This window comes from Zeugodacus cucurbitae, chromosome 6 (genome assembly GCF_028554725.1).
Source record: "Zeugodacus cucurbitae isolate PBARC_wt_2022May chromosome 6, idZeuCucr1.2, whole genome shotgun sequence".
Lineage (NCBI taxonomy): Eukaryota > Metazoa > Arthropoda > Insecta > Diptera > Tephritidae > Zeugodacus > Zeugodacus cucurbitae.
Window position 1 is genome coordinate 46,568,841 of NC_071671.1, and position 26,091 is coordinate 46,594,931.

General features: G+C 36.1%; 1 protein-coding gene across 1 annotated transcript in view; it reads left to right on the top strand.

Annotated features, from left to right (window-relative positions):
• LOC105209884 (protein prickle) overlaps positions 1–26,091 on the top strand; it is a 117,363-nt gene that overhangs the window by 79,284 nt on the left and 11,988 nt on the right. Inside the window, exon 4 of the mRNA XM_054235284.1 lies at positions 14,741–15,497. Within this exon, the coding sequence (XP_054091259.1) occupies positions 14,741–15,497 (757 nt within the window). The remainder of the gene's footprint in view (positions 1–14,740; positions 15,498–26,091) is intronic.

The following is a 26,091-nucleotide window of genomic DNA, read 5'->3' on the forward strand; positions in this document are numbered from 1 at the left end:
ATTTTCACTGCTGCATACTACTAAATAACGCCGCTATAACGGTAAACAACAATGTTAGGTTACTAGCGCAAGAGTAAATAAATAAATGCACGGTTGCTTTCTTAATGCGTGTTATGTATGCTGCTGTCTGTGTATGAATGTGCTGTAAACACACAAGCGCTCAAGCGAGTTAATTGTTTTGCAGCAAATGTTGCGCTACAATGTTGCATGGCACAGAAACTGCGGCGGAGAATATATTGCATATTTTTTTAGTATGCAAGCTGCTTCGCTAAAACTTAGAACTCATTTGTATATTTGTATATACTCGTATGCATATCTCCTCCTTTTATTACTTGCCTTCAATATATATTTATATATACAATGTATATATGATTACATATGTATACATATTACTTACAACATTTGCATGACGGTGGCATGTGAAAACATCCGCCAACATTAATTGCTCAACATTCTTGCAAAATGATAACAACTGCAGATATGTATTTGCTACTGTTCGATTTATAGTCATGCATAAAGTATAAAGGTGAGTCGGAACTATTACTTTTTGTAGGTGCCGGCAAAGTAAATGTATACATTGAAAGTAAAGAAAATGAGAAAAAGGGATATGTAGTTTGACCCAGTAGTAACTGGTGACGAAAACGTTAATATTTTAATTTATTTGAAATTTTTATTACATTAGGTCAACTGACAAAACTTTCAACCGAAAGAGTATATAAATTTCTGTGAGAGTCAATGTTTCTTCAAATTTTAATTTACCAATAATTTAGAGATTGCAAATCTCCAGTAGCAAAAAGCTGTCAGAGTTAGAATAATAAAGCTCCTATAATAAAAGTCATGAGCAATTTAAAAATAATGGAACAGAGTCATTATTGTAAATCAATGACGGTGAGAACAAAATATCAATGAATGGCAGTGTCCCTTATACCTTCCACCTTACCTAGTAAAAAAACTAACCAGAGCTTCAGGTTCTGCACTAAAAATGTTCACAATATGACAGCCGACTACAATAATAGCCTTCTTTGATAAGCTACTACGTGACAGTTTTTTTTAGATAATCCTTACTGTGAAAAATTAAACGTGAAAACAGTAATTATTATATATATATATGCACTGAAAAACCATAACCGACATAACTTTTCTATCACCTTTTTATTACAGCAAACTATTTAAATTTATACCAAAATATTTATACCAGTTGCTTGTGTTCGATTCATCATATTACTCGATTTGGCGAAGTGATAACGAATTGTCAAAGCTTATATTTAATTATGGGAGAATTTATTGTAAAGGGCGTTTTTCACATATCTAGGTTTTCAAGAAGACATAAAAACATATAATTTTTTGTTATTACCAAGAATTTAGCTTTATTATAGAGATAAGAGTGCGCCCATTATGTTTTAAAAATTATTTTAGGCAAGTGGCTGGCTCGAATAAATCCCAACCGAAACGCCAATTTTCGACAATTTTTGCAGCTAACAAGAGCCATATATCGGCAATAAACTTTGTTCCGCAGTAAGACTATTAAATTGCAAATCACAAACCAAACTGAGTATAAATTAAGTGACAGCTGTCTAAAAGACCAACTCCGAAAAATGTTGTAAAAACAAGTAAGGAAGGGCTAAGTTCGGGTATAACCGAACATTTTATACTCTCGCAATTTATTAATTTAACTTTATTTATATTATATAATACACAATTTGACCCACATATTCGTCATATATATTGTATAAAGTCCATTGAAAGTTGGAAACCACAATATTAGGTTAGAAGCACCGAGGTCCTCGTGTTCGATATATGGGGCCAAAAAACCTATGGTCCGATTTCGGCGATTTTTAGAATGGGACTGCCACACTATTAACATAGTATTTGTGCAAAGTTCTGCACCGATATCTTCACTAGTGCTTACTTTATATATTGTAATGTAAACGATTCAGATTGTCTTCAAAGTTCTGGTATATAGGAAGTAGGCGTGGTTGTGAAGCGATTTGACCAATTTTCACAACATATCATTGGGATGTAAGGAAACTATTACAAACTAAGTTTCATTGAAATCGGTCTAGTAGTTACTGAGATATGGTTTTTGACCCATAAGTGAACGACGCCACGCCCATTTTCCATTTTGTAAAAAAATCTGAGTTCAGCTTCCATCTGTGTTTCTTATGTGAAATTTAGTGCTTCTGACGATTTTCGTTAGCGAGTTAACCCACTTTTAGTAATTTTCAACCTAACCTTTGTATGGGAGGTGGGCGTGGTTATTATCCGATTTCTTTCATTTTAGGACTGTAACTAAAAGTGACTAAAAAAAAAGACTGCAGAAAGTTTGGTTTATATAGCTCTATTGGTTTCCGAGATATGTACAAAAAACCTATTTGGGGGCAGGGCCACGCCCACCTCCCCAAAAAAATTACATCCAAATATGCCCCTTCATAGTGTGATCCTTCATACCAAATTTTATTTCCATAGCTTTATTTATGGCTTAGTTATGGCACTTTATGTGTTTTCGGTTTTCGCCATTTTGTGGGCGTGGCAGTGATTCGATTTTGCTCAACAAAAGCAACATTCCTATGGTGCCAAGAAATAAGTGTGCCAAGTTTCATCAAGATATCTTAATTTTTACTCAAGTTACAGCTTGCACAGACGGACGGACGGACAGACAGACATTCGGATTTGAACTCCACTCTTCACCCTGATCACTTTGGTATATATAACCCTATATCTAACTCGTTTAGTTTTGGGTGTTACAAACAACCGTTATGTGAACAAAACTATAATACTCTCTTTAGCAACATTTGTTGCGAGAGTATAAAAATTACAGGAAAACAGCAACAAAGTTATTTACATTAATAAAGCTTAACATTTTGCTTTTTTACCAATATTTTATTATGCCAGTCTAATAAACTTTAACCAAATATTTATACCAGTTGGTTTTTTCAATTTGTCACTTTCTAAGTTTGCTGAACAGAAAGCGATTCAAAGTCACAACAGCTAGTAATTTTCTAAATTCGGCAGATCTGAAAATAAAACAAAGCAATTGTCCAATATTTATTTATAGGAGACAGCTTTATTGTAGAAACACACCCATTAGTAAATACTTTAGACATACCAGACAGAATGGAATATTCAATATGTATACAATTTTAAACAACAACGAAAATATTGTATGAAATGCATGCCCACTACGGCATGTGGGTGTGACGGAATTTCATAGATTTTTTCATATTTTTATATTTATTATTATTGATTTTTTGTTGATGTTTGCCACTTCTTCTTCCACAAAAATATATATTTATTTATTTTTTTAATCGAGCATTCGAAAATCGTTTACGATATGCGTGTCAACTGCAGTATTGTCTCTAAGGTATTTACCTTAACCCTTTCATGCCAAATGTTGCCTATAGGCAACATTGTACTTATCGGCTTCTAACTCTCGTTATTTAAATATTTTTGACCAGCGGTTTTTTCAATTATGTAGACTTATGTGTTGTGCAAGCTTACAGTTACATTTTTTGTAATGAGCTGTGCACGTATTCATTCAGTAGGCCTTCTCCGCAGAGTGGAATTGTCAAAATCGGTTTCGCGAAAAAGTTATACTGAAGTGTTTATACAAAAAGTGCTCAAAAACATAAAAAAAAATTGTTTTATTTTAAAACAAAATGAACTATATAAATAAGTAAAGATAAGAGAGTTATTTAAAAAAAAAATTTCACGAAAAAAGTGTTTAGTTTTTTTATAATAACCTAATTTGTGCCTATAAGCAACATCCTGTAACTAATGAACCAGGATACATAGGACTTTGAAATTTTTATCACTTCATATTTGAGTTAAGACTAATATATATCTGTCCTAAAAAAAATGTTAGCTCCGCCCATTTTAATTCTGACATGAAAGGGTTAACCAATAATACTCGTACATCTATACATATGTTCGTATATACGCTTATCTACACAAAACTATCAAAATTCCGTACATACCTTCATTTAATATCGCAGTTGTAAAACAATAAACATTTTAGTTTCACATACGACTTGTGGACTCTTGCACTCGACACTGGAAGACACACACACATTCAAATAAACATACTCAAACAGATATTCTCGCATCTGTGCGCTAAGTCGTGGCACGCGATCTTCCACAATTGCAAAGGCAGACGCCATCGCAAGCTGTAAAATTGCAGCAATAATTGTGCAGAGCATAGTGGAATAGTGCATGTACTTGTCGAAAAGAAAGCGAAAAAGAATTAAGCAACTAAAATACAATGGCAATAATACACGTAATCATAAAAATACGGCAGAAGAACAGGTGTATATGAGCGAGACATGACATTGAAGAAACGTATTGAATACATACAGCGCGACACTTGTGTCAGTAGCAAGGATATAGCAAAATATTACCAACTCTATAAACAACAACAAAAACAGTAACATATTCTCTTCGACAATTACCGTCAAGCGACGCTGGTGGCGTCACAATAACGCAAGTCTCCGCGGTAAAATTCCGAAACAGCAATTTTATGAGCCACCTGTCGCCTGGAAAGTCATGTCGATGTACTCTAATAATAACAACAGGAAAATCCATATACTCATATACATATCTGGATATAAAGATGACGAAAATAAGGGTATAACGAACGTTTCATTAAAGCTTCAAACTTATATATGTATACATGATATAAATAAATACATATCAAATTCGAGCCAGTCAGAAACTATTCATATTTTTCATAGAAATAATTATATGTGCATGAACATTTCGCAAAAAAAGACTAGAAAATTGCAAAATGTTTCTGGTTATGCAGGTTTGTTATTACTATTATATACGATATAAAAACAAAACATTAAAAAATTAACATGCTTTTTTTTAAGAATAAAACATAATTTAATTTTAGACTATAGTAAATATTTATATGTGCATTTTACAATTTTTACAAGCAAATCCTATACATCTGAAAGAAATGTTTATTTTAATAGTCAGGAGCATTGCCCTTACATTTTAAAGCTAAATTAAGCCGCTTTATCAGAGAATTAACTAATGACTGTAGAATAGTTGTGTAAAAATTGGCAAATTCAGTCTCAAACTGCTTTCCGATTTAGGTCGTTAAAGATGTTCTTCGTGTGAATTGCAGCGATATCCTGCTGATATGTCCAGTTATATGCCACAAATATCCAGCAAATTTTATTAACTTGCTGTCCAAAAGATCTACATAAATAGTAGCATTCATTTCAGTGGATATAAAACTTAGTGCTAATCTCTCCAATATTTCTTGCACTGATCTGATCCGACCAAATTTATTCTTTTTTCGTGACTAAAGACTATATTTTATCACTTACCGGCCCATAGTGGGTATTTATTTGCAAACCTCAAATGTGCTTTATTGTGCCTTTCTTTAGCGTTGGTTTAGGTACCATGGAGGTGTGTTGAGAGACTGATTTTTATGTAAATTGAAAAAATTATATTTATTATGATTTGCAGTCTTAACTTGGTCCTTATTTGACCGCTACTTATCGAATTCGCAACTGCTAGCTGTCGGCTCATCATCATTCTTTTGCACCGATTATCAATGTTGTTTCCCGTCCGCTGCGTCACACTTTTCCATAAGAAGTGGGGTTTCTAAGAAGTTTTTATGCATTTCTATGATTATTTTTTGTTACTTGGCTGACAAACTAGTACCACGAGGCACTTTAGGCTTAAAGTTAAATGAATCTGAGCACAACTCTTTAATAATTCATTAAATTAATAAAACTTGAATAATTTTACAAAGAAATTGTTACGCAAAAAGATTTTGCCGCTACACTATCAGCAAAAAAGACCAGCTAAACTGATTTTGCACATATAAATATTTATTATACAATACCCATTCTTAATGTAACGGTACGTTGCATAGTTATGGCATCATATCAACCTTTTATTCTACATTTAGCGAAATTCAAAAAATAACATTGAAAAAGAAATGTAAACAACAACAAAAATTCACATATAAATATTTGAATGAGTTATTTACTATAAAATATAATTTTAAAACCAGGGAATCACTATAGTGCTATACATATGTAACTACAATATAAATGTTACTGTGGAATAAATTATCATTGCCAAAAGCCTGTGAATATTTTGCTATTATTGAAAGCGTTATATCCATCTTGAAAGCACTTTATACCAACCGCACATAATTTTTTCGTTCAAGAATCCCACTTCTGCCGACCATTGTGACCGCTTAATGTCATATCTTTTGTTAAATGGTCTAACCGTTTCCGCTATTTTAAAGTACCTGTCATTTGTGTAGATAAATGTTTAAATATTTCACGTGGCTAAGTATCTTCATTGTAGACAAACTGCGTTATATTTATTGTGTATTTCGGCGCTTTTTGCCCTTGTCAAAATTGGAAACGGAAATTGTGGCATTCGGTACTTGACTAATGTGAGAAAAGTCTGCTTAGCAAAATGATTTTAGGCAAATGAATGAATGAATGTATGCCCGTTAGCCTCTTCACAAACTAATGTCCCGCTTTAAAATTTACAGAAAACCTGTATGAATGAATAGATTTGTTTAAACAAAAAATAAATATTTTTGTGTTCGCACAAACTGATTACGCTACATTAACCCACTGTCATTTAGGTTGAATGAAGTTGGTAAGGGAGTTTCAAAGTAATCATAAAGAAACATGTTTAATTCTTAGTGTAAATGGGTTAAAAATCTCGTTGTGCTTGAGAAGTCAATGGTTAACGGGCACTTCAGGAGAAATGCAAAGCTTTTTATAGTGAAATATATATACAAAAACCAACCTCACCTAAAAGAAACTAGTGCTTAGTAGTACATACTTGTATACATTTTTATCGATGTCTTAGTTCAATAATCTCTGTAGACTTGTATAAAATGTGGTATATTTAACACAAAAAAAAAACAAAACAATATATAACGTAATATGACCATAGTTAAATTCTGTATATCATCTTTATCGTTTAAAGTTTAGTGTTATTCATTAAATTCACTTCTTTATGGTTCTTTCGGTCACTCAGTAATTTGAAGGGTCTATTTTTATTGCCATTCATTCAGTATTGACTCACTATCTTCTTTAAATTTCTTTCGCTCTTTTGTTATGCAATATCTATATCTGCTAAATAGCCACTTTTCAGTCTTCGATGATTCTCAAAAAGAAATGCAAAAGTATGTTTATTACCACTTAAAATTTAAAAAAAAATTTCAAAAAATATTTTCAGTTTTTGACATTTTCATTGTGTCAAGAAGTAGTTATAAATATACATAAATATTTACAATTTCGCAGTCTTCAGACCATTAGAAGGCATTGAACTCTTAAACTTGACCTAATTTTGTATTTCTATACAAATCTAAACTGATTCATCAATACCAATATTTATGACATCACAAGGTAACAAAAGCAAGTTTAGCTTTATATAAAATTCTTATTTTCGTGTGTACGTATGTCACTGAACTCGTTCTAAACGACTGGACATTTGATTTCATACTTTGTTTAATATCCTAATAGCTTGAAAAATCATGGAGAACAACGCTAGTGTATATATAAATATGCATCCATATAAAGTTAATTAGCCTTATAGCGTTTTTAGACAGGTGCTAATTGATTAATGAACCGGCCTCTGCTCGATTGAAACGTACGATATATGTACGTTCTTTGTCTGCGATTGGCTGAATTTTTTGATAAAAAAAAGCTATGGTAGATGTCACTGCTAAAAAATACGAATCTGCTCATGAAACTTACCAACTTCTTATGAAAAGCAAAAACAAAAATGTATAACAGCTGATCGGTTATCGAGTAGCCGGCAGTATAAAGGGCAAAAAGGGTTGCTCAATAAAAATTTTAATTGATCAATTAATTTGACAGTCTAAAAACGCAATTACCATCTTACTGAAGCTTGGTTTGTAGATTGAATTATATATTTGCGAATACGACGGTTAATTTGACGGTCTAAAAACGCAATTACCATCTTACTGAAGCTTGGTTTGTAGATTGAATTATATATTTGCGAATACGACGGTTAATTATTTTTCAAAATTTTTTATAAAGTTAAAAATAAAGCGGGAATCAATATAAATGGTTGAAACCTTTCTTGCCTACTTTGACACCACCACTGCAGTGACCATACCCACGGCAGTCGTGTATACATAATCGGATCGGACCCAGATAAGAATCAACTCAAGTGTATCAGCTCGACAGTATTCCTTAAAATGTTTGGAATTTTTTATAAATTCATGTTCGTTTGGTTGTATAGTTTGTTTTTGTGGTAAGATGAAAAAGGAAAATCAACTACTCATTGACGATCGGTTAATCTCGAAAAGATGACAAAATTAGTTTTAATAATATTAATTCTAGATAAATCAGACTGATTTCTTAAAACACGTGGATCAATAAGAGAAATTCCAAAAAAATTATAATTATAAATAATAAAATTTCAGTACACAGACAACTCAACTAAATATTTAATAATTTAAATTTGCTGATCACTACTAAAAAAAACCTACCAAGAAAATTGCCGTACATTACCAAAATAAAATATAAAAGTGTGAACCACAAAAATAATTGTATAAATAAGCTCCGAGAAGTACAGGAAGAAGAAATATTACAAACCGAAATCCCCCAAAAAATTACCGTAAAATGCACGTGCATTAAGCACAAACACTGTAATGGTCAGTTGAAAACTCGAGCGTAGAAAAAGCAACTGACCAACAATAGACAAACACACAAATAAAATACGAATATATAACAGTACTGAGCTGAGAAACTATTCATACCAACAAAGCGTCACAGCCAAAACTTGCAACGAGACACAATTGCGTGAAAAATTTAGTTGACGGAGTAAAATGTTGCATTTTTATTCGGAAAATTTGCTCAGACCCCGCGATTTCTTTCAATTACAAATGCACCGTGAAATTTTTCGAATTACTCCATTGCTGTTGTAAAATTTGGTGTGCATTTATTAGCGACTCCGCAGTGACGTTTGACTGAACAAAGCGCCAAATCATTTGTAAACAAAGTAAGTAAATTCGACTCAGTAAGAGAAGTAAATATATATCAAAAGTGTGTGCATTGCAATGCGGCACAAATGTTTGACCATACAAAATTGTGGCGCTACAAATTTGGGCCCACCTGAATGCTGTGCTGAGAAATTGCTCCACTTTTTCAATCAACTTTGAACTGAATGTGTATACAAGCAGACTTACAAGTGTGTATAGTTTTCATTTAGTGAGTTTTATAGTGAATTTTTGCTGTGTGAAATATAGCCATTAGTCATAGTTGTTAGCGAAAGATTTATTGCTGAAATTTGCATTCATTTGTAAGTTTCTATTTATCACATAAAAATTCGTAATATTCCAAATTAAATTTTCCACGTTAACCAAAGAATTGGTCACTAAAATTTGCTTTATCATTTTGAAATAGTTTTATTTAGAAAGAATTATTATTTTTTATTAATATCTTAAATAAACAAGTAAGGAAATGCTAAGTTCGGGTGTAACCGAACATTTTATCCTCTCGCAATTTTTGAAGAAATTTTATTAAGATAATCCACAAATTTACCCATAAATTCGGCGAAAATCGTCATATATAGATATGAGGGCTGAGGTAATTTCTTAACCAATACATATATGCGGAATAAAGCCCAACAAATTTTGGAAAAACCTCTAATTAGGTATATGGGAGCTAGGAGATGATATTTTTGAAAAACCTATAATATCCCTATATGGGAACTAGCAGATGTTGTGACCCGATTTTAATAATTTTTGGAACAGAGACACACTATTGGAAGAAAACAATTTCCTCTGAATTACATTAAATTATCTGAGAAATTTACCCATATTTTCGATTCAAATTTAACCTTAGGCCCTGAGTTCAACAAGTTCGATATCTGGGGTCTTGAAAATTTATAGTCCGTGTTCGACAATTTTTTCACAAGTGATTCCACAGATCATATACAGTATTTGTGTAAAGTTTTATTTCGCTATCTTCATTGGTTCCTAATGTATATATTATAAAGTGAAGAATTCAGATGGAATTCAAAATTGAGTTATAAAGAAAGTAGTCGTGGTTGTGAACCAATTTAGGTCATTTTTTAACCGTGTTGTCAGGGTGTCAAAAAAATAGTATATACCGATTTTCATTGAAATCTGTCGAATAGTTCCTGAGATATGGTTTTTGACCCATAAATGGGCGCACGCCCATTTTTCATTTTGTAAAAAAATTTGAGTGAAGCTTTTGTGTTTCTGAAGTTTTTCTTTTGTGAGTTAACCCATTTTTAGTAATTTTCAACCTAACCTTTGTATGGGAGGTGGGCGTGGTTATTATCCGATTTCTTTCATTTTTGGACTGTATAAGGAAATGGCTAAAAGAAGCGACTGCAGAAAGTTTTGCTTATATAGCTTTATTGGTTTGCGAGTTATATACAAAAAACCTATTTGGGGGAGGGGCCACGCCCACTTTTCAAAAACAATTACATCCAAATATGCCCCTCCCAAATGTGATCCTATATTCCAAATTTTATTTTCAGAACTTTATTTATGGCTTTGTTATGACACTGTATAGGTTTTCGGTTTCCGCCATTTTGTGGGCGTGGCAGTGGACCGATTTTGCAACCTCCTCAGGGTGCTAAGGAATATGTGTTCCAAGTTATCGCTTGCACGGACAGACGAACAGATGGACGCACAGACATCCGGATTTCAAATCCACTCGTCATCCTGATCATTTATATATACATATATAACCCCATATCTCGCTCTTTTATTTCTTGGTGACACAAACAACCGTTATGTGAACAAAACTATTATACTCTGTGCAACATGTTGCGAGAGTATACAAATATTCAAAAACTCATACCCCACACAAACCTCTAAACAAAACCCAAACATATCCAAATATTCACTAAATAAAATATCCACAAAATTGCCTTCAAATATTTTTTTTTGTATAACCCACGAATTCAATTAACAAAGCATAGATGTCATAAGTGCATAGTTTATTAATTAAAAAAGTATGCACCGCTTGTGCTTAACCAATTAAAAACTAATTCCTTTGATACACTATGCAACAATAATAAAAAAACAGCGATAACAGCAGAAATAACGTCAGACGAAAACAAAAAAATATTCGCAATTAATTGACAGACAACCGCAAAACACAAAAGCAACTACAAACAATAATAAAAAACATAAAAAACTATAGAAATTGCAATGGCGCAGATAACAAACCCTAAAATTGAAAACGGAGTACATAAAAATGTTGAAATAACCACAAACAAACGCTTTGCAATGACAACGCAACGCCTACAGCGAAATTGACACATCAAACTGTCAAAGTGAATATAGACAACTTTGTTTTTTTTTTTGTATTTTCATTTGTGCAACTTCAAAACACCAAAAATGCAGCACTTCAATAGAATTAGTATTTGTAGAGAGAGTGGATCACAGAACATTGAGTATATGTAAAGAGTGGGTAAATATAGAGTTATGGATGGGGTTCGACGATTTTTTTTTCATATTTCATCAAAGCTTTTGTGTTTTGCTACGGGGATCCCACTTCGACAATTTAAACACGGATATTTTGTGAGAAAAACCCTTGGGTATATCTGACTTGACTCTCACATGTATTGACGTGGACTTTAAAAAAAAAAAACATTTTTTAATCGATGACTAATTCTTAAACGAATAATAATATTATATTATTAAAAATTAAACTATAAGAAAATTTCGAAACGATATTTGATTCGAAATTATACTGAATTTGAATATACATATAGTTGAAATTCAATAACTTGAGTCACCATAATCCACAAAAAACTGCGAGTTACGGGTTACGGAAGGTAATTTGTAGAAAATTTGACTTAAATAGCCAATTCAAGAGTTCGTGTTATAGAAGTTCGAGTTATGGAAACTCTACTGTATTTGGGAAATAAATATTTTACCAACAGATCCAGCACTACCAGCCTTTCTGATCTATTTATATTCATATTAAACAAAAACTTGATGATGATGATGCCCTTGGGCAACTGATCTATTGCTTTTCCTTTACTATATTTAGGACCTTTTAAGCCACCTCCACTAAGGATTTTTGTAGACAAAGCTTTAGGTCTAAATAATGCTATGATTCAATATAAAAAAAGGAATTGACTTCAGCACTTTTATTTAATTCTATTATATATCCATCGAATATACTTTCAGTTTCATTGTCAAACCAGTACCCCCGTCTTCCTACAGGGTATGTGATTTGATTTTTTTTTATCGAGCACAAGTTTTCTGTGCAACACGCCAGTTGCTCCTTCCACTATACAAACTCTGGCAAACGCCCCACCTCTCCCCTCAAAACTAAATGTATCATATGCACGACAACAATAACAGAGAACCAAATATTGACACCAACGAAAATATTAACGCCAAAAAACAAAATACATACCACATGGACACCCAAGCCCATACAAATACACAATTTGCACACACGTGTAGTTCGTCGTCTGACTGGCTGTGCGGCCTTACTGTGTCGAATTTGCAAGAAGGCGCTGCGATAGCAAAACAAAAATATTGCATTTACGCGCCGTTGCATGCATGTGGCAGCGTTGCGCCGCGTCGCGCAGACACGCGTCATGAACCCGCTAAAATATCCGCCAACATGCATTGACAGCTGTCAAAAGTACGCAACAAAGCGCAGTGCAAAGAACAAAAAAAGCATGAAAAGTGCGATGAATAAATATGCAGGAAGTGTAGTTGAAGGTTTTTGTGTTCATTTTTTTGTTGTGCTCAAACTTTTTTGAACTGTTGCATTTTTTATGAGAATATTTTTTGAAAGGGGCGCAAATTTCTTATTTTATTTTCACATATTGCATTTAATTTCATTTTCTATTTTTATTGTTTCGCCTTTGTCACTGCATGAAAATTCATTTAGCTCAACTCCTTTTTTTGCGTTTCACCAAAATATTTCTAAATGTTCGTCGCTTGGCGAACTTTTTTCGTAAGCTTGTCAACACAGCAGAGTGTGCAGTCATTCGCAGAGCTGCAAATTGCATTACATTGTAGCTAACAGACCTTAATTTATTTTCTAACAAATAAGAGCAAAATGAAAAATTCGTGAAACAAAACAGTTTTCAAACTGTTATGATTTTGTTATTTCTGACAGTCAAGTAATAAAAATATTTTGCTAGAAATCATGTAAGTTGGATAGAGGCCAAATGTTGTTTCTTTCTCTCTAATATGGAAGTGAGTATTATGTTGGAGAATAACACGATTGTCCATTCCTATCACTTTCTCTCTAAGATGACGAGGCAAAGTTCACTCACTTCTCTATTGATTGACCCAAGTTATTCAAACTGAACATGAGGCATTTAGGCATCTCCTCTCTTTAGCCATTAAAGAGGGCTATGACTTATCGAAATTAGATCCGGTATGATGAAATTTCATATGAAACAGTAGATATTGCCATTCTCAGGGTCCGTGGAGTGATGTAGGGCACAGTTTGATATCAACTGTCCCAGCACGTTGATTCGTTTTTAAAAGCATTAATTTTAGAGACACATGTTAGATGTTGCAACAACACTATTATTAAATGAAACACAATTGTTGGGTGACGAACCAAAATAAGACGAATTTATCCCTCGCATTTGTTATATCTGTGAGTCCAAAAGAATTAGTTTCCTTAAGGCTCATGGAAATCAAATTGTAAGGTTGAATAGAAATAATGGAGTAAATGGAGGTTAATGACGCTTTGTTGAATATTCGGAAACCCCAACTACGCTTATTTAAGAACGACCAGTTGCAGCCCGGCAACCTCCAAAAAAAGATGGCAATAAATTATAAATATCAAAAATTCGAAATAGGATAACAAATCCGGTCAAATATACACTGTTACCGCACTGAAGTAGTTCCTCAAAGAAATTATGTTGATTTCTAGATGGAAAGATCATAAATCCCTCCTGTGACTTTTATAAACAAATCATTCGAAGTTTGAACAGGTGTTTCGAATATAACATAACCTAAAACTATATAGGCAATTGCGAACAACCCAGTTTGTTGAAATTAAGAATTTTCACATAATATCAATATAATCTATTAGCCCGTCAGAGTCGCCTTCAAACTATTAAGTCTCTGTATTTTTCTGATAAAAATGAAATGGCTACTCCACATACCTTAAGAAGCGTCAATAAGGTTTTTATATGTCCAACCATTCCAACCACGTTCGCATACAAGTCAGTGGCAATAAGTAAGCAGTAATTTCACTGATTTATTTGCGAAATTATTAATTATGAAATATTTGGCCATAACTAATGCGTGCCAAATTCGGCTGTCTATCATCAATTGCACAGTTACAAAGCAAGACAAGGTAAGTAGCTGAAAGTAGCGCGCCCTAATTGCTGTGGCAACTTTCAACTTCACCTTTCGTGAACGCGCAGGCAGAACCACTTACAATTTAATTAACTTTCAATTTGTTATGCCGCATGCCACACAGTTGATTGCATACTGCAGCAGCCAGGTACAGCCGCCAAAATAGCTAAACAACAAATATATAGGAAGGAGCCAGTTAACGGCAAATAAAATTGTAAAAGCTGATTGATTACTGCGCCGCTGAAGCAATCTTTGGGGCGCCGATAAACGCGGCAGCAAGATCTGTCGTCGTCGCAAGTTCAATTAAATTTCCATTTTTGTCTTTTTACATTGCATTTTCTTATAATTTACTTCCACTCACGTTTTCCACTATTTTATTTTTTTGTGCAATTGTCTTTGCAGGCCCATCAGCCGCACGCCGCTCACACAGGTCTCCTATCTGCAGAAGATACCGACACTGCCGCGTCACTTCTCGCCCAGCGCAGCAGTCGCAGCCGGTGCCGGTGGAAGTGGCAGCTTAGGAGGCATTGGTGGACCAGGTGCACCATCAGCACTACTCGCGGGCAGCGTATTGCCCAGCAGCTCGTCGGCGAGCGCTTTATATAGTCCGAATGCGACCGGTTTGCCGACATCACCGCTGCCGTTGCAGCGTCAGTTTCATCACGCGCCACCACCGCAACATGCTCAGCAGCCACAACAACTGCAACATCAACCGCCATTGCCGCCACTACATCCTCATCAATTGCATCCACAACAATATTTGCCACCACATCACCAGCTGCCACCGCCGGCGCCGCCGCATGCCGCTACCTCCACCGTCGGTCTGCTGGCGCATCATCAGCCACAACAGTATTCGCCGGCGCATTCGGCGCACTCCTCATCCTCCAAGTACTCCAGCTCATCGCTGAAGCATCAACACCAACAACAGCAACAACAACAACATGGCATGCCACCTCAACATGCGCCACACCAGCTGTCGCCGGCGATTTCATCACCTTCACCGCCCTCACTGCTACATCATCCATCGTCAGCACATGCGCCCTTCGCGTTGGTCGGTCATCAGCAGCTCGACATGCAGCGGCATTCGCACTCCGATGATGACAGCGGTTGCGCGCTGGAGGAGTACACTTGGGTGCCGCCCGGTCTGCGACCCGATCAGGTAAGCAATCAAATGAAGGAAATACAGCAATTATCAAGCGTCTAGTCTTAAGATAGCGTACGAGCAAGTGCCGGTTACGAGGCAGAGTTCGATATTGCGGCAGATAGGCGTGGAATTATGCCACAATTGTTTTGATTAACTTAAGAGCGCTTCAGCAGTCTGCTGCACTTGTAGAGAAAATTTCGCAATCAAAATGAATTAGCAGTGTGTAGAAGAATGCAATTATACGCGTTGAAATTAATTTACTACCGCACAAAGAATTCTTTGAAGGGCAGTGAAATAGAAGACGCATGTACACTAGAGTATCCATACTATGCACCGCGCATGCGTAACAAGTGCTGGTGCGCACGCGCCACTTCGCTTTCTATAAGCGCTCATCTCAAGAACCAAGCAACCAACACCCAACGCGCAAACCTACAAACACCTCGATAAATCTCTATATATCGCATCTACTTCAATACAGTTGTAACAAGACACCACAACCGAACAGCTGCATTGCCTTGTACGCTCTAGCCGCGTTCCCCAAGTGTCTTCGGTATCATAAAGATATGTGGTTGTGGTGTTGTTGGTAGTGCTGTAGTGCCAGACCCCAGCGATTCCTCAAAATATGCTCATGTATGTTGAGAGCGCTTTGGTGTTTATCATTTTGTTGTGTGGCAACTGTTGACGGCTTCTTACGCATTGCGTCATGTAACCGCACCTATATACACAAATACATACGTAAGAGCAATATTCAAGTGCAAACCATTGCGTTACTTTGTTATATTGAATCTCTTGTGGTGTCATATTTAATCTTCTGAAATCCATATCAAGACGATTGTGAGACACTTGAAGAAATATTTTCAAAAGTATTCTTGATCATAGCAATATTGAATCACGAAATGCGTTATATTCTATTGAAAATTCAGACAAAATCCCGACTTTCTTGCCCAACAGAAAGTCAATCAAAATGCTGCTTTAAGGTTCTATAGCTCGTGACTTGAGACCACATGAAACCATTTCATACAAATCGGTTCTTGGATTGTATTCGTGAAATGGAAAAAACACTTTCTATTCGACCGCTTGTCCAAACATTTTTAAGCCTATTTAGCCACTATATCTAGACTTCCTGGTTCCAGTGGCCATTGAAAACTGCTCCCCAGATGTTCACCACTTAATTATTCCAAAAATCCTTAGCGTCGTATAATATCTCATTACATTTCTTCTATGAAATTCAAGTAAGACGCTGGAACCTATGGGAATATGATATAAAAGCAAGGTCTCTTAGCGAATCTAACCCAAAAAAAAATAAGTTTTATACTTCGACTCGACATAACAATACCGTAACTCTGACTTTTCGACTATGTTTTCGCGAGAGTTGGATCTATTTAACTATAATGGACCGAATTTATATGCCGTCAAGAACTTCCAACCTCTGCAACATTTCTTTAAAATTTTTCAACTTTTAAATCGCTACAGGAACAAAGCAAGACGATCTGTTGTTCGTAGTCTAAGGCTTAATCATATTAACAGAGACTGGAAGACAGCATTCTCCATTTCTCTTATGAGCATCCGGTTACGGTGGTAATCATTATTGACAAGAGGCTGCGTCGCTATTCCCTGAGTTGCTCCGTTAGAGTCCAATGTAAAAGTGCAAAGAAAACGCATTTCGTCCTTTGGCCTCCTCTTCGACAAACCCACCAAGTAACCAATCATCAATTCAGTTACGAATCTCCTCACTTTCCAACGAATGCTGCTAATCCTCAAATTTATACCACTATTTTTCTGCAAGTGCATCCGCTATCGCTCAAGTACAACCACGAGTTTGTGTTCCTTATGCGCCAAAGCGGTTTATGTGGTTGCTGTGGTTGAGGTCATAAATATGTCAAGTGCAGTTTTGATAAATAAGAGTTATTGCCAGCAGAGCGAAAGCGAAAGAAGTAAATTACAACACAGCAGAAAAAGGAAATTAAAAAGTAACAACGCCAATAATGAAAGAAGCGCAATAAAACTTGCTACAATTTGTTGCATTGATTGAAGTGGCTATAAAAATAGAAATTAAAATTTGCGCACTCCACTGCCATCAAGTCAAGTGTCGCCCTTGCACGTACATATGTTTGTGCAAGCATTTTTTATTACAACAATCAAGGCGTAGACTTTCCAAAATTTGCGATTTACCGCTTACACCGATTGTGCGACACTCAGCTGCCGCCAATTGTCTTTTTACTGCGTGTTTAATGCGTTGAAAAGTGTCCGGTTGACCGTTACGCCACACGCCGCATGGCATCCTCGCGACTTTATCAATTATGTCGGCCATTCATTTACTAGCAAAGTTGTGGATTTTGAAAAAAAAACAAAAACTAAGTATAGTGAAGAGGAGTTACAAAAAACAATAACTTTTCCTGCTGCCACACTATCAGCGCGTTCAGCAGGCTGCGGCAATGTAGCGCGTTATCCATATGTGACAGACGCTGCTGACTACCGCTGGGTGCAACACATAAATTATTAGCGTAAAATATCCGTTGGCGAGCCGCGCTGCCACTGCTGTTAAATATAAATCTTTCACAATCTTACATTTGTCGGTATATAAAGTTTATTTGTATTAAACTCGTATGTGTATAAATAGGGTGGTTCATATGGTATAGTTCCACTTTATTTACCGGGGCTATAACCAGCTGAGCTACTTTAACCAAGCCTCAAGTTCTGCGCTTGATCTAAACAAAGCATTACATCCCACCTCCTTCCTCTATTACTTTCAGACCCGTCATCCTGCAAAGCGGTTTTGACAATGATCTCTTCTTAATTTAGGAGGTAAAGAAGCTGAAATGTTCAAGTTTTCTTAAAAATCGTTCTTCCTTACCTTTGCTATCAAACATCACTTATACAGACTGCAAGTAAATCTGCCGCATCGAGGAGACCAGGAAACCTGCATTCGGGAAATGAAGAATACAATAAATTCCATATTTTTTTACGACTCTCTGAGCGTGAGACTTTTTCATTTGAAGAAGATAAATATATATCATTTACGCATATAGATCAAAATGTTTGTGCTAATTAGGCGGAGAAAGACAATGGTTAAGGGACCATCAAAACGAATGATTAACCCATGAGAGAACGCGATAATGTATCCAAAGTCGCAAGAAGTAGATTAGGTTAGGTTACGAGGCTAAACCCCCCACAAAACCAAAAGAATAATCTGACTGGCCACTGGTTACTTACCAAGGCTTTTCGAGCTGGCGTGAGCTCCGTAGATACAGAGCACATCGGCTTTACAGTCCCCAGTGAAAATAACAATAGGGTTTTCCGATCCTGCAGACCCGACTGTTGTGAGAACAGCAATAAATATAATCGTGTTCCATTACAAATTCCATTTTTCCAGCGAACCACCCTATACATGAAACCCCATATGCGCATATTAAAGCTCATCCCCTTCAATATGAGTATACGAGTATAGTTTCCATTTTTTCTCAAATTTCTTCTATGTTCTTTTTGTTACTCTCATGAATTTCGCTTTTATTTTCATTTACCGGTCTCAACTGACTTCACATTGTTTTGCTTTGCGGTGGCTAACAACCCAGTCATGGTCAGCGACGCAGTTGTTACAATAAAAATAGAAGAACAAACAATGACCAAGCGCTGATATTGGAGCAGCATGTGCTCGCGTTTAAATAAATAAATATTGTTTGTGGCAAGGTATTACGTTTTTTTTTTTTCTTATTTTTACATACGCTGTGCTTGTCCATCAAAGTGATATACGGAAGTTGAGTGCTGTAAGTGCATTGCAAGCGCCACAAGCGCTACAATTGCATACACAAGTGTGGCATATCCGTTGGCATAACTGTCACAAAGTCCATCCCATGGTTATCATGACGCAAATGGTAGTAGTATTCCCTTTAAAATGTCAGTGGCGCTCCTCTTTCGGCTTATATTTATTTAAATTCCTCCAATTTTTTGGAGATTTACCATTCCGTACCATCCATTGACTTTATATTCCGCGCCACGCAGAGCTCCTGTGCTCACTTTTTCTACTTCTATTTTCTTTGGACATCCTGTCACTCAGTTTAACTCTCATAAAATATTCTGTTGGTCGTTGGTGAACACCACAAGTGCTCGCCTCTGTGCATATATCACTTCAATTGTGATTTTAAGCTCTCCTCTTTTTTGCGTCCCATTCATTAGTTGAAAGCCTCTACTGTATTCAGCGCGCTTCCAGGGACTCCGTTTAAATCCTGTGGGTTTCTTATTTATGCACTCTCAGCATAATGCCAAATGTGGAGATTAAGCAGAGCACTTTCATACAGAGTAAATACATTTCGCTGGGTTAATTAGTTTAAGCATATCCTTGGAATTTTTATTTTCAAAGTATTTAATATATTCGAACAATAACCTTCTACTAGTGGTTTTTTGTTCAATCTATAATACTATTTGGCAAAATAATCGCGAGTCATTTAAGTTAGTAGTGGTGTCCCATGAAGGATGAAATTATAATGTGATGTCTACAAAAGAGATTTTTGCGAGTTAATAAAATTGTCCACCCCAATCAGCAGCAAGCAATCATTGGAAACAACACCCGCGCCGTTAGCTCTGCGTTTTCCAGACCGGATAAGGAAGCGAAGCGTATGGGTCTGGTGGTGAACGAGGACAAGACGAAATATCTCCTGTCGTCAAACAAACAGTCAGCGCATTCGCGCCTTAGCTCCCACGTCACTGTTGACAGTCATAACTTTGAAGTTGTAGATAATTTCGTCTACCTGGGAACCAGCATTAACAGCAATAACAATGTCAGCCTGGAAATCCAACGCAGAATCACTCTTGCCAACAGGTGCTACTATGGACTGAGTAGGCAATTGAAAGGTAAATTCCTCTCTCGACGAACAAAAACCAAACTCTACAAGTCCATCATCATTCCTGTCCTACTTTACGGTGCAGAAGCGTGGACGATGTCAACATCCGATGAGACGGCACTAGGAGTTTTCGAGAGAAAGGTTTTGCGGAAGATTTATGGTCCCTTAAGAATTGGCAACGGCGAATACCGCAGACGATGGAACGATGAGTTGTATGTGTTATTCGACGACATAGACATAGTCCAGCGAATAAAAAAACAGCGGCTACGCTGGCTAGGTCATGTTGTTCGAATGGATGAAAGTGCTCCAGCTCTGAAAGTATTCGATGCAGTACCCGCTGGTGGAAGCCGAGGAAGAGGGAGACCTCCACTCCGATGGAAGGACCAGGTGGAGAGGGACCTGGCTTCACTTGGTATAACCAATTGGCGCCAAACTGCCAGAAGGAGGGATACGTGGCGCGCTGTTTTGGACTCGGCTATAACCGCGTAAGCGGAATCAGTAGCAAGTCTTAAACCAAGTCACAAGGTATAAGGATATAACCCAGCTCTTATGGATATTACATTGCGGATCTCAGTTATGAACCCATTCTGTCAACTATGAATCCCACTCTGATAGGTTAGATTATGATCAAGGGCTGAGCCTCACGACAAGTAATAGTAATACGAAAGGTCCCACTTGAACACCTAAAGATGTCGGTCGACTGTGATCCCAAAAAGACTTCTAAGTATATGATTATCCTTTTATATCGCAGAAGCGCTTTGAGCTAATCACAAATTTTATGATGCGGCTAATGTCCGTTCCAGCCAATTCGCTGGGTTCATCAAAGGTTTAACTACCGAGATGTTTCAATCTCAGTCTTGCAACCGCTGGACAAAGTTCCCACTCTAATGTAGAATAAAAAGAAATTTGCTTTGGTATATCTGTCGAAACTATGCCTATATTGACTACATCGAGTAACTGTCATGAAGAAATAAGCGAGCTTTGGAATAAGGATCTCTCTGAATTGATAACGAAGGCTTTCTTGGTTTTCTAAAATATCTTAATGCCAAATGAAACTCAAATAAGGTACGACCTTCTCGATTTGATCTTTCTTCCACACAGCTTCAATTCATTCTGCCTCTATTAAATTTAGATTTATTTGGTAGTCCGATTCGTCATTCACCAATTTTTTTTTGTCGAAAATTAATTGATGTATATTGCCTTTTTGAGGGACTTCTATCGCCAAGAATTACAACTATTGCACATTATTTTTTTTAATTTAATACTAATTTAATTTTATATGATTATTCAGTTTAATTTTGTGGGTTGTTACATTTTTAAAGTCAGCTTAAACTCTCTAAATCACCATCAGTTGACTCATTGAATTTTAAAACGCAAACGTTCAGGGTTAACGCAACGAACAATTATTACAATTTCGTCTTGTTTCATTTATTTGTAACCCAATTTAACGACCACCAAGCTCGCCTTTCACATTGACCCACCGGCTAATAGCAATCACTTAACTTTTGTAGCAGCAATTTTACATTATTTAATAGTTATCAAACGGCGTTGAGACCAACTCTAAAGCTGTTTTGACTATGCATATACAAACATACAGGGTGCGACATCATTTAAAACGGTATGTGAATATTAAATATTTTTGAAGAAAAATTCAATTCAACATCATCGAAGTGATCAGCAATATTGATCACAGCAAAATATATTTTTTGAATTACCCATCACTTTCTTGGACAACTAAGGCGATTTTGCGATGATTTCGACAGGAATATTGACTTTGAACACGTTAATTGTACGATGATTGCTGGATTGCTTTAAATAACTGCAAACAAATTGGTCAGAGATAGTGTCATCTGGAGATCGACGTAGCCAATCAATATCAGTATTTATTTTAAACATGAGTCGAACGGGCTAATTATTTTGCTGAAAAAAACTGAATCCACAATAAAATATAACGGGACATCACTCATTTTCAGAGTCAATATTCAATGTTATCGATATTGACTGTTTCGTTTTTGTGGAAAATTTGTTTTTTGCACTGTATTTCACTAAACTGAGATTTCCACAGCATATCCCAGCAACTCAATTCGTTAGTAAAAGTCAAAATTATTTGATATTAAATAACAACATAAAAGATGACTCACCCTGTACTTACATATGCATTGACTTTGCGAAAATTTACGAACACGTGCAACGGAATGATCATCATAAATTGCATCTTTTATTTTCCTATTGAAAATCTCACTTCTTTCCCAATTGTCTTGCGCCGTAAAAAACACATTTGGCTTAAGTGTTAAGAACTGCCTTTGTCAGCAGGGTCAATGATGGTAATAGTGCTGATGATAGTGCTAGTGGTAATGATGCCGGTACCTATAATGGTGTTGGCGATGATGATGACAATGGTAATGGCGTTGCTGATGGTTTGTCTTTTAAATTCCGATTATTTTTTTGTGAAGGAGCGCATTATGCATACCAGTCTTTCTGGTACCCACATACCACATCCCTGCCCCACCAACGCATGCAACACATTTCTCTGTCGCTTTCAAATACACCAACGATCGCCAAATCGTTCAATAAACGCCAAGTGGATCCTGCTTTAATTTTATCGATTGCAATATCAATCCGATCAGCCGCCTTGCCATTTATTGGCCTTTACCGATCACTAGCCACCCGACATGGTGCGGAGCTCATGGCATTCCATGTGAGATAAAAACCATTTCCAGCATTTCAACTGTGGCGCTATTAAAATGGCATAAAATATAAATTTATGCCATGCAATGTCAACGGCCAGCTGTGTGAGTGACGGTATGTTTACCTACACATACGAGTACGTATGTATGTATTAATGTGGCAGCAAATCATGCGCCAACCCGCTGCGCTGCGCTGCTTGGAGCTTAGAGCTTTGAGCCGATCGATACGATTGCTGCACTTACTCATCGTGCCGCATTCGCAGTGTGATAAGCATTTACGGTCACTTTTCTTGGCATTCATTTATTGTACATTCGGATTCTGTGTATGCGAGTGTGTACATATTCTATTGCACATCTGTTTATTGACGTTTGATGATGCGCTTCGTTATTTTTTGTTTTCGTTTATTTTTTTTTTTTCTTTCAAAAGGCGCACTGCTGTGAAAGAGTTCCAATTCTGTTGGTTAGTGGTGATTGTTTTGGGAATCGTGCCGCTCCTGCAGTGCCGAACGTGATAACCGGCATGCGGCGAACTTGTAGTTGAGCGCAGAGTTTGACACACTCATCTCCTATCGCGCGTTGAAGGTGCGAAAAAAAGTGTTAGTTAATAGTGGCCAAATTTTTATATTTTTTTGAAAGTTAGTCAAGATTTTAAGTTAATAAGAAAACGCTTTACGGAATTTCAATAAAACGATCTTCATTTTTAAGAATGATCTGTCCTATTAATTCTAGTTTTAAATATTTTATACTTTAAAACCAAAATCAAAATTGAGTTCTGAAGCAATAGTGATAATAATTACGAATATCCGATTAGTGACGAGAACATCTAAAATAGATCAGTTGTGGAGTCGTAACTCCGAAGAATCTTCGGGGTGGGAAAATGCAGTAACATTCAGACACTTAAGGCGATTAAAGAGTTCAATTTTTATTAAATGTGTCCACAAAACGTTAGCAAGATTTTGGAAAGTGCTTTAAAAGAGAGACGAAGCAAGGTCAGGTACCCATTTGTACCCATTGTTTTTGATAAATAACGAGAATTGCGGGTTCATATGCGCGGAAGTATGCTGCTCACACTTGGTTAGCTATTTGATTGAGGGCAATCAGCCGCCTGAAATCAGCTATGTTGGAATTTCAGAAAAAATTATGTTTTTAGACTTTCTCGTGTCATATGACCCATACTTTTAAATGAACATACATATGTTTGTGTATGGATGTCTGAAGGTGTGCATGTGTTCCTACAGTCGATTGATTGTTGTGGGGCTACAACAACAAAATCTATATGTGGAACATGCTTAGTGAACTTATGGAGGGTGTAAACGGACGGTTTTCATCGCCTTCTGATCGCTGCGGCTGCTTCTAGAAAGCTGCGGAAAAGTATCTTTAGTTAGAATTTAAAAACAATAATCAAGTAAATTTGTCGTGTCTTCTATAATCTACAGTTATTTTATTTTTGAAGGCAATTAAGGAAACCTTGACCTTCACCTGTGTTCTTTGTGTGCGTACTCTTCTGACAAAATCCTTAATATTACGCTCATGCCTACCGAACACTAATTATGTACCCTTACTCTCTGCGAATACCTGTCCAAAAGTTGAGATCTTCAAAACGCTACACAAGTTGCCTAAGAATATATATAGAGCATGCCGGATTTTTTCTAAACTCATACTTAACTTAAAAGCAGTTACAGCAAGACATATAAAAATTACAGAGCCATTTAATATTTTCCAAAATTCTCACGACTTTAAAACTTTCGAAATGGACCGCATTTACTGTCAAGTTACTTTGGATTTCGATGGATTCTACACCGAAGACATCAGCGATAGAATTCTCATCTCAAGTACACCGAATATGACACCACCAAATTTGAGAGAGACAGTGCCTCATATGATTTTACAGCCAAGGGAAGGCACACCGGTGAGGCACGTTAAGAGGATACATCGCGTACATTTGAATTTTGATGACGAAGACACTGAAACCGATACGAAGAAGGTTGATGATTTAAATGCTAATTCAACTGGAAAATAGGGATTAACGATTAACAAAAAGTGTTTTAGTGATAAATGCATTTAAATTTTTTTAATAAAATTATCCCTAAATATTATTGCTTGTATTAATTTATCTAGAAGGAAGACAATTTTAAAATTTATATTGGAATCTTCAAATTCTTTTGACAATAAATAATAATAATATTAAGTTCTAAAAAGCTTAATCCATCAGAATTGATTGTATAATGTTTCAGCTTACTTTTTAGACCAGCTTTGTTAGGGAGTGGCCAATACACCTTTAAAATTTCAAAAGAAAATTTCATTGAAGGTTTTGGCAAATATATACTCTGTCGTGAGGTATAAATTTATTTTTATTTTTCTAATGGGTGGGTTAAGTAATCTCTGTCTCTGCGTTATTTGGCGTTAGAGAGATCAAATTCTTAAACTGTTTCCTGTACTTTTGTTGTCGAAGAATCCGAATTGTTGAAAATAATAATGAAACAATGGAAAGATTTTAACATTGTTTCGGTTGCCCAAGAGTTAAAAATTACACAAAAACTCATTTGGAATCAGTTAGATAAATCATTGAAATCGAATTAAAATCGAACCGTTTCTAAAGCATAAAGTTACTGGTCACTGAACTGAGTCACTTATGACAACGTCATGCGAAAAGGTCCGTGATGAGGCCAAGAAGGTTTTGTTATGTTTGTTGGAATTGGAAGGGAGCTAAGAGCTGCTACTCTACTGCGAAAATAATATTTCGGGTCTGTACTATCCACACACATATGGACCGTCTAAAGGAAGCTGCCACTTAGCAACGACTATCTTTGGTCCATAGGTGTGACCATCCATCAGGTCTTTCCAGAAGCTCCTAAAGCTAGTTTGGGACGTTCTTATGTACCTACATATTAATCGACCAAGTCCTGCCACCAAGTTTTTACTACCTGACCTGTTAGCCTACTAATTGTATTATTTGCATACCTGAGCTTTCGATAATATACAGGTAATCATGGCCCGTGCCACCCCTTAATTAGTCAGTAATCTATGTTGCTACCTGCGGCAAGCTGTTCAATGAAATTCCCACAAAGCTAGATGAAAGCCTGT